We start from the raw sequence: 10,257 nt of genomic DNA, 5'->3' as shown, positions 1-10,257 counted from the left end.
TTATAAGCACCCCCTCCCCATAAAGCCTTATGGGGTACACTGTCACAGATGCAATGAAGTTTGAGAACCCCTGGATTAGAGCATAGCACTGGGAGCCACTTTGCCTGCGTTCTCTTTCTCAATATACCAATGACTGTTGCTTACCAATGTCCTTGAGCTAGCCACAACCTTTAAGCCTACTGACCCACTTGGAAAATGAAAATAATGTTCCCTTCACTCACAGCATATAGAGATTTGAGGCCATGTTTTTCACCTCAGAAATACACAACTATTTTGTAGGCACAAGTGTGAGCTGTTAGGTCATGTGTTTGCAAATCTCTGCAGCAATGTGCACACAAAGATTTTAGGCTGAAATCAGGCTGAAATTAATGTTTTCATAGCATTTAGTGATCATCTAATTCAGGGGTGGCCAAACTGTGGCTCACGAGCCACATGCGGCTCTTTTACCATTAAAGTGCAGCTCGTGGAGCCCCCTCCCCCCACTAACCCCCATTCTCCACCTACCAGGCTGGGTGGAAGGGGAGCTCAGGACCTCCGCCTTGCAGCAGAGTGGTGTAAGAGGGGCTTCTGCCCAGTGGGGAGGGAAGGGTCTTGGGGATTCTGCCCTGCGGGGCACACGTGCCAGGGCTCAGGGCTTCAGAAAGAGTGGAGCTCAAGCCACAAACCCTGGCAGGTGTGCCCCAGCTCTCGAACTTCTGTAGATTGCCACATGTGGCTTGGAGGGCCAGTAAGTTTGGCCACCCCTGCTCTAATTAGAGGTACCACAGAAGTGAAAAAGTATGTTTGCCTACAAGAAGGTTTTCTCACAACTAGCTGAAGATAGTCATGCAACATGTTAGTACCCTCAATGTTTACCTTCTCAAAGTTCAGTATTGAAGAAGTGAGGCAGCAAAAACTAATCAGATTGGATATGCAGCTCATTCCTTAGCCACTATTCAGCAATTTAATAAAGGATAAATTAGTCAGAATTTTCCTTGAGAGACGTATGATCTTCTGTCAGTTGTTTGTCTAATTCTCAGTCTTCAGTTTACACCCAAGTGCATAAAAAGTTTCTAGAAAGATTCAATAAAACCATCTATTGTGAAGACAAATGAGAAGTACAACAGCACAGAAATAGGAGAGCAAGAATGAAATCAGTAGCCACTTTTTTTTCTTAAAATACTAAGCTAACAAGTCAGAATTTGTAACGGATACCCTAGATATACTTGGGTTTGAAAGTATTAGATGTTTAGTTGTTAAAACATCAGCAAATGTCTACTTCACTGTACACACACAAGCCAACAAAAACATATTTCCATCAATAATCACAATTTATAGACAAGGAAAGAAAAATGCTGCTTGAAAACAAGAGTTTAGGGATTTCACCTTGTGTATTTTGACATGTGATGCTGACAGTTTGTTTTAACAGTTATAAAGCTTTAACTTTTTGAATCAATGTTTGACATTAAATTGTGTGATCCCCTCCCCATAACATCCCACAACTGTTAAAACAAAAATAAAAATAGAAAAAATTCTTAAAAATAGATATCCAATCAAAATGATAAAAATAATAGTTGAATTCTGAAAACCCTAGATATATTATTGGAATAAAGTGACTTTAGTAGATGTATCGGGACCTAATTACTAATTAATCCATTTTGGATTGTTTATGTTTACACAATGTAATTTAGTGAGGATGTAGAGAAGGGGCAAGATCCATGCCTTTGCACTAACATTACAACTATGTTTGTTTTGCGTAGTTTAATCAAATTCAACTATTTGGTAACACTCGGTTTACCTCAACTTCTTACATAGAGATTCTGTTGACTCTCACTGAGTAATTTTACCTTAGTGATATCTTTCATGGTAGTTTTTTTTTAACCACACTAACCAACCAAAGTGCTAGATGCAGCTTTATGCTTCACCTATTTGCTTAGAATTTGTAGCACTTGTGGCACTTTAGATTATTACTCCTGGTCAAATTCTGCACCAAAAAATTAAAAATTCTGCGTACTTTGTCAAAATAATGCAATATAATCACACCAGATTCAATTATTTTGGTAATTTATTTAATCTACAATACAGAAAAAAGTCACAGTAACTATTCAGCATTTCCTAAACACATGAAAGTTAAGTTACAAGTACTTGGTAATCAATAGCCTGCATCCCAGTGATAATCCTGTATTTTCATTTAAATTATAGTACAGAAAACTGAGTTTTCAAGTTTTTCTCACTTAGTAATTTCCTTCTGGCAGAAAGGTTCAAGATGTACAGTGAAAAACTTCTCTCTGCATCTGCAAAGTTTGAGACAGCATTTACATAATTCAAGGCCAGTTTGGCAATATTTAGAATTCTCTCTTTCACTGAAAGCCAAAACACTTGGAGGTCTACAAAAATAGGTTGACTCTGAATAGCTTCGGGCACAATCTTTTTTTCTGTAGTTTTAGCTCTTATTCAGGTACCTCAGGAAAAAGAAAAGCCAACCAGGTATTGCTTGAAAATACTCAGTGTTCTGGAAGGATATAAACATGATGAGGATCAAATAACTTACAAGCCTTCAGAAAATTCAGACCCGGTTGTCCAAGTGACAAATATTTGTCAAGCTTTTCAGAAGCTTCATGGAATGCCTCTTTAAAAAAGAGATTTAGACAGGCAAGTCTTTCAACAGGAGAAGTTTTCAGCCTTCCTAAATTTGAAGAACTTGGAGGTACTTTCGGAAAGAAGCTCTAGATAAGAACTAAAAATATATCTGCAATTCTTCCTGAAGGTCAAATGCTTTAATAGTACAAGGCTTCCTGCTCTCAAATGCCAGATCCAAGCTGAGAACAACATTGCAGGATGTGCAAAATAATTTGTCCCCATCCGCATGCAGTTTTGTAGGGAATTCTCGAGTACGAGAAGCTAATATAGCCATTTTTGATGCACCATGTGAACAGCTGTTCACATTGTGCAAAAGACCAAATATCCCTTTTTGTAACTTCATCCGGACCTGGCTGGCTACTTTGAGAAGTGCTTGGTTCGGTCTGTCCTGACATTTTATTGACTACTTGACAAATATTTTATTTGCCCCCAAAAAGTCTTTTTTTTAAATGGGTAAGTAAAATAGATCCTGAGCTGTAATCTAACGCCATTGTCCCACTGTGGTACAGGACAAAAGCGAGAAAGCACAGAGATCTTACTAGCTGAGGACTCCCTTACTGTCATTTACAATAAGGCTCCTTTAAAGGAACCTTAAAATTTTTACATGTGTTTTATGCTCCTGGAGGAACTGACTAAGAATGGGAACAATTCACTAATAATAGAAACATTAACAACTATGCAGGCAGGCTGCTACTTTTTCTGCTATGAGGGGACAAAGCCTGCATCACGCTTACCTCCAAACAACGTGAAGCCCTATCCCTTCACACCCAGCACGCCACAATAGCCAGCAAGAGGGACGTCTGACGTCTCCCCCGCGCTGATTTACATCTCCGCCAGCTGCTCCAAGTGCTCGAATAGATGCACCCGGGCTGCTGGGGAAGGTGTATGTGTGCCCCACAGATTCCTTTGCTTCCCCATTTTTCTGTGGGGAAGCAAAGAAATTGTGGGGGACATGAATTCTGTGTGCATGTATGGCACAGAATTCCCCCAGGACTAGAGTATGCAGTTTTCTACAACTAGGGTACGTCTATACTTACCTCCGGGTTCGGCGGTAAGCAATCGATCTTCTGGGATCGATTTATCGCGTCTTGTCTAGACGCGATAAATCGATCCCGGAAGTGCTCGCCATCGCCTCCTGCTCCGCGAGAGGAGTACGCGGAGTCGACAGGGGAGCCTGCCTGCCGCGTGTGGACCCGCGGTAAGTACCTTGTAGTTCGAACTAAGATACTTCGACTTCAGCTACGTTATTCACGTAGCTGAAGTTGCGTATCTTAGATCGAACTGGGGGGTTAGTGTGGACCAGCCCCTACTTGTAACAAGTAGGCACAAAAACAAATTTTCAGTGTTGTCCTAGACCACAATACTGCAAAGACTTGTGCCATATTTAACTTTACTCATAGCAAACTTCACCATAACGTCAATGGGACTACAAGTTAAGGCTCGTGGACCATCCTTACACACATCTCTTGTATTAGTTGAAGGGCTCAAGCATGCAATTATTACTCAAGGAAACTCAAAATCAGGGAGCTATCTGAAATACTCTGATGCATTGTATGTTCCAAGCAGCATTAGCATTGATGGGGAATTTTAATCAAAATGTTAAAATATAGAAGAAGCCTGTGGTGGAACAGGGAAGAAAAAAAAAAAAAAAAGAGAGAAAAGAAAAAAAAAAAAAAAAAAAAAAAAAAAAGGGAGAGATGCAAATATTTGAAGACAGATTAAAGTACAGGCCTTATAGGTCCAATGATAGGATCCACCTTAAGTCACATAATTAAAAAGGTTTTTAATTAAAAACAAAACTAAGGTAACATTTTCAGAAATGTTTAGGTTCTATTTCAAAAGTGACTTAGGCAATTTGGAGTCTAAATCCCCAATGATACTCAGGCGCTTAAGTGCCTAGTTCACTTTTGAAAATAGCACAGAGTCCAAAGTCATTTAAGGCAACTAGGTGCCTTACTCCCATTTAAATTAATGGGAGTTAGACACCTTAGGTGCTTTTGAGAAAAAAAAAAAATCTCACAAGGCACCTAATACCTTTAAAATCTTGCCTTTTGTACCATTCTGAGAATCTTATTCATTTTACAAATGATAATATTTTGATATACCCATGAGGAGCACAATAGATTATTTTAGTTCAAGTTTACAGATGAGTAATTTCAGGCACAAATGTTCAGACATTTGGTGCAGATGCAGAAATAGAACCTTTTGACTTGTGCTCCAATCCAGTGTTTCCCAAAGTATGGGGCATGCCTTCATGGGAAATTAGTTGGCTTGGGGGAGGGGAAAGCAGAGAGATCTCATCTGTTCTTCACTTTTGTTTTTAAATAAATAAAGTCGCTACCCATTGAGACTGCAAAGAAAGCCTTCAAAAATGGGGTGCTCATATTTCACTACACACTTCTTTTCCATATGCAAGGCTTCTGTTCCATCACCACTCCAAGTATTCTTACTTATTTACAGGCCCAAATTAAGGCAATCCAGGATTTTAGGCACATTTTGACACAGGACCTTCCTGTGGCCTAGCCCCACACTTAGTGGCAGGTATCAGGGGGTAGCCGTGTTAGTCTGTATCTACAAAAACAACAAGGAGTCTGGTGGCACCTTAAAGACTAACAGATTTATTTGGTATAAGCTTTCGTGGGTAAAAACCTCACTTCTTCGGATGCAACCGAAGAAGTGAGGTTTTTACCCACGAAAGCTTATGCCCAAATAAAACTGTTAGTCTTTAAGGTGCCACCAGACTTAGTGGCAGGGTTGCCCTCCTCCAGCTTTCATGATTGTACATGGTTCCAAATGAGCTGTGTGGTTGACCAGTCCCCAGTTCGTGGTTCTACTGTACTATAAAGTGGGTGCACAACTGGTTGAAAGACCATACTCAAAGAGTAGTTATCAATGGTCCACTGTCAAACGGGGAGGATGTATCAAGTGGGGTCCCACAGGGGTCAGCCCTGAATCCAGTACTATTCAATATTTTCATTACTGACTTGGATACTGGAGTGGAGAATATATTTATAAAATCTGTGAATGACACTAAAATAGGTGGGGTTGCAAGCACTTCCAAGGATGGGTTTAGAATTCAAAGTGACCTTCACAAATTGGAGAATTAGTCTGAAATCAACAAAATAAAAAATTCAAAAGAGACAAGTGTCAAGTACTACACTTAAGGAGAAAAAAAAATCAAATGCACAAATATAAATTGGGGAATAACTGGCTAGGCCAATGATCCCCAAACTTTTTTGTCCACCTCCCTCCCCCTTTCCTGGTCCAGGAGCAGGGACCACAAAGTGGGAGCGGGGACAGAGCTGGGAGCTGTGGCCAAGAGCAGAGCCACAGCTAGGGTCAGGGCACAGTGGCTGAGACCGGGGCCAAACCTGGGGCTGGGGCTGGAGAGGAGCTGGGGGCAGGGCAGGTGTCAGTAGCGGTTCCTCCTTGCCCCCTATGGAGGCTGGCCCAGGCCTCGCCACACCACCAAACATTCCTCCATGCTCCCCCCAGAACAGCATGCCCCACAGTTTGGGGACCACTGGGTTAGGCAGATGTACTGCTGAAAAGGGTCTAGGGGTTATAGTGGATCAAAGTAAATACAAGTCAACAATATGATGCAACTGGAAAAAAAAAAAGACAGCTATTCTGGGGTGTATTAACAGAAGTGATCTATGTAAAAGGTGAGAGATAACTGTTCCACTCTAGTTGGCACTGGTGAGGCCACAGCTGGAGTACTATGTCCAATTGCAGGCGCCACACTTTAGGAAAGATGTATACAAATTGGAGAGCAACAAAAATGATTAAAGGCTTAGAAAACCCGATCCATGACAAAAGGTTAAAAACCTGGCTTTTTTTAGTCTTGAGAAAAGAAGACTGAGAGGGAACCTGATCACAGTCTTCAAATACATTAAGGGCTGTTGTACAAAGGACGCTTATCAATTGTTCTCCGTGCAAAGAAACATGCTTAATCTACCGCAAGGAAGATTTAGGTTAGGTATATAAGGGAAAAAATAAATAAAAATAAACCCACTTAATGATATATGTAGTTAAGCTCTGGAATAGGCTTCCAAGGGAGGTTGTGGAATCCCCATCATTGAAGGTTTTAAGACTCGATTGGACAAGTATCTGTCAGGGATTCTCTAGGTTTACTTGGTCCTGCCTCAGAGAAAGGGGCTGGACTAGATGACCTTTCGAGGTCCCTTCAGGCTCTACCTCACAGAATTCTATACTATGCAAACTCATAGCTATTTAGTCACAAAATCCACTATAACAGATACAATCAATCAACAGGACTTTACAGCGTGAGTCTAAGGGCATGGCTACACTTGCAGACGTAGAGCGCTGGGAGTTAAACCAGCCTTCGGAGAACGCAGCAGGGAAAACACTGCCATGTGTTTACACGCTCAGCTGCAAATGCACTGGTGTGGCCACATGAGAATCTCCTGCAACGCCACAAAGAGCAGTGCATTGTGGTAGCTATCCCAGCGTGCAAGTGGCTGCACCATTCTTTTCGGGGGGGGGGGGGGGGGAGAGGGGGGGGTGACAGGGAGTGTGTTTTGTGTATGTGGTGGGAGAGAGAGGTTTTTTTTTTTGAGGAACTGAGCGTGTGTCAGCATGCTATCTTGTAAGTTAAGACAGCAGCAGACCCCCCTCTCCCTCCCCTCTTTTACACACACTCACAGCAAGCAACATTCCACACTAATGGCTTGCTTTGTCCCAGGGTAGATAAGCATGCCGACTGTCAAAAACAGAGCTTTGAAAGGGCATATCTGCATTCCTACAGCCAATTCCAAAACAATGACAAGAGTGGCCACTTGACTTAAGGGGATTATGGGACGTTTCTGGAGGCCTATCATTGCGCAGTAATACAACACTTTATTCACACTGACACTGGGGTGTTTCAGCCGAGGCGCAGCAAGCGTTATGCTTCTTGTGGAGGTAGATTACCAGGAGCACTCCAGCTGCAGAGTCCAGGTGCTCTAAGTGCCTTGCCAGTGTGGATGGGTCATGAGTTAGGGCACCTGGGACTGCTTTAATGCGCTCTAACTTTCAAGTGTAGCCAAGCCCTTAGCCTTAGCCAAGCCAGCGCTTTAACGTGGCTGTGTAGTTGCAGCACCAGCACTAGGAGAGAGCTCTTCCAGTGCTATTGAAAAAGAGGGGAGTAGCTACCAGCGCTAGTGCACTGTCTACACTACCACTTTTCAGCGCTGAAACTCGCAGTGCTCAGGGGGGTGTTTTTTCCAGAGAGCAAGTTGCAGCACTGTATAGTGGCAGTGTAGACAAGGCCTAAGATGATGTTCTCCAGTGAGGGCATTCTCTGCCACATACTCGCAACTGTTAATTTAACAGCTGTAGATAATTTACCTACAAGTTGACAGCAGGATGATTCTTACACCTTCCCTCTAAAAGAGAGGATAGAGAAAGGCCAGCAGCATACTTCTTGGAGACAAAGTTAAGAATGGGGCAAAACAAAACAGCAGCCAATAACGAAAAATACTAGGCTCTTTTTGGGAGGAACAGATGTTCATTTAGGTGACACCTACATACCACAGCAATGGAGGGCGGGGGGGTGTCATCAAAACAGCATCACACACAACTCTTAAGCTTAATGCTTAAAACACACACCTCTTAAATACAATTTCTTCTCCTCCCTGCCTCCCCTCCCCCAAATATCAAGATGCTGTAACAGATCTAAGCAACGGTGTGATTTTAGTCACCTCATCATAGAATATCACGGTTGGAAGCAGGGCCGGCTTTAGCAAGAGCGGGGCCCGATTCCTGGGGGCGGGGCTTACCGGCAAGCCCCGCCCCCGGAATCGGGCTGCGCGGAGCCGCTGGGGCCAGCGCTCGGCCGGAACCGGGTCCAATGCCCGAGCTGGGCCGGAGCTGCCGGGGGTGCTCGGCTGGCGCTGCTCGGCCAGGGCCCGAGCCGGGCCGGAGCCACTGGGGCCGGTACGCTTGGCCAGAACCGCGGCCGGCACCCCGGGGCCAGAGCCGCTTGGCCGGGCTGGGGCCGGAGGGAACCCCTCAGCCAGGGCCGGCTGGACCGCGCCACGCCTCCCCGGAGCCCTCCTCCTCGCGTTCCCCTCCACCCCAGCTTACCTGCTGCCCGCTTGCCCCTGCTTGTTTTCAGACTTCCCGCGAACATCTGATTCACAGGAAGCAGGGGAGGGGGAGGAGCAGGGGGGTGGAGCGTTCAGGGGAGGGGAGAAGGGGGAAGTGAGCTGGGGGAGGGGTGGACAGCTGCAGGGCCCTTTTAGGCACGGGGCCCGATTCAGCTGAATCGGCTGAATTGGCCTAAAGCTGGCCCTGGTTGGAAGGGGCCTCAGGAGATCATCTACTCCAACCCCCTGCTCAAAGCAGGGCCCATGCCCAGACAGATTTTTACCCCATCCATCAATGGCCCCCTCAAGGATAGCGCTCACAACCCTGGGTTTAGCAGGCCAATGCTCAAACCATCCGTGCCCTTCCGGCTAGAAGGCTTTTTTGTTCATCCTTCTTGGCGATAGTTTTTAAGTGCCCCAGCTCAGGGGGTGCCGGCTGGATAACGCGGCTCCCACCGCGGAGGGAGAGTGACTGCTCGGTACATAAACACAAGGCGGCTCAGCGCAAGAGCTGGTGGCCGCGCTGCGCGGGGGAGGGGCAGCCCGGCAAAGGCGGAGCGGCAGCGAACTGTCACCGCTCAGGTGGCGGCGCCAAGGCAGGGCTCAGGCTCAGCGGGGCGGGGGACGCCGGGGGTCAAGGTGCCCGGGCCGCCCGCACGGGGGAGCGGCTGGGGCCCCACGCCGGGGTGGGGGTGGGGGCCGGAGCCGGGGCCGGACACCGCTCTGGGGAGCTGGCCTGGAACCCGAACGCGGGGACGGGGCCAGTGACGCAGCGGAGAGCAGGTGACGCAGGCCCTGCCCCCACCCCAAGAGCGGCCCCGCTTCATTAACACCCCTCCCCCCCCCGCTGCCCGCCCGCGTCACCTGGTTTCCTGGTTGCTGAATTTCTTGGTCACCACCTTGCCCAGCTCCAGGCCCAGCCGCTCGGCCACGCGCTGGGACAGGTCCTGGTGCGAGCTGCCGCTGAAGAGCACGATGTTGGGCATGGCCGCGCCGGGGGGAAGGAGGAGGAGGCGGCGGCGGCAGAGCTCGAGCTGAGGCTCCGCAGCGGAGGCGGAAAAAGAGAGAGCGCGGGAGCGCGTGCGGGCTCCGGGTCAAATAACAGGCGGTCCCGGGCCCGCCCCCTGCCTGCGTGCCGGGAGAAGGAGGGGGCGGGGCGGGAGAAGCGAGCGGGACAGCGGCCCAGCCAGTGGTCAGGTGGGGCACGTGACGGGGAGCCTGGGCATGGTGACAGTTGGAATGAGAGTGACGGTTGGGGGAGGCGGTTGGGGGTGCCCAGGTTGGCTGACAGTCAGGGGGGCTTGGGGCCCAGGAGAGCCCCCTGGGGGCAGCAGAGGGGAGCGGGGAGGATGCGAACCCAAGATCTCAGCGTCAGCCGGGGTCATCTCAGCACATGGCCCAGCCTTTGCCCTGGCACGGAAGTGCACCAGTATCCCATGCAAAGGTTGGGCATGAGTTGAGGAGCGCTAGGGAGCAGCAGCCTAATGCCAGCAATGTACAGGCCTGGCAGGGGACATTATAATCACTGGGGCCCAACCCTTCCCCTTTC

At 47.2% G+C, this 10,257-nt stretch overlaps 1 protein-coding gene across 1 annotated transcript in view; it reads right to left on the bottom strand.

The window, feature by feature from the left end:
• The window catches only part of LOC113406184 (ribose-phosphate pyrophosphokinase 2-like), a 37,653-nt gene extending 27,868 nt beyond the window's left edge, over nucleotides 1–9,785 (bottom strand). The window contains exon 1 of the mRNA XM_029910941.1: nucleotides 9,573–9,785. Coding sequence (XP_029766801.1) covers nucleotides 9,573–9,694 — 122 coding nt within the window. The 5' untranslated portion in view covers nucleotides 9,695–9,785. The remainder of the gene's footprint in view (nucleotides 1–9,572) is intronic.
• Between the last annotated feature and the right edge of the window lie 472 nt (nucleotides 9,786–10,257).

Source organism: Terrapene carolina, unplaced genomic scaffold, assembly GCF_002925995.2.
Source record: "Terrapene carolina triunguis isolate 2854851 unplaced genomic scaffold, T_m_triunguis-2.0 Scaffold23, whole genome shotgun sequence".
Taxonomy (NCBI): domain Eukaryota; kingdom Metazoa; phylum Chordata; order Testudines; family Emydidae; genus Terrapene; species Terrapene triunguis.
The sequence above is the reverse complement of the archived record's forward strand: the minus strand, read 5'-3'. Positions and strand labels throughout refer to the sequence as shown.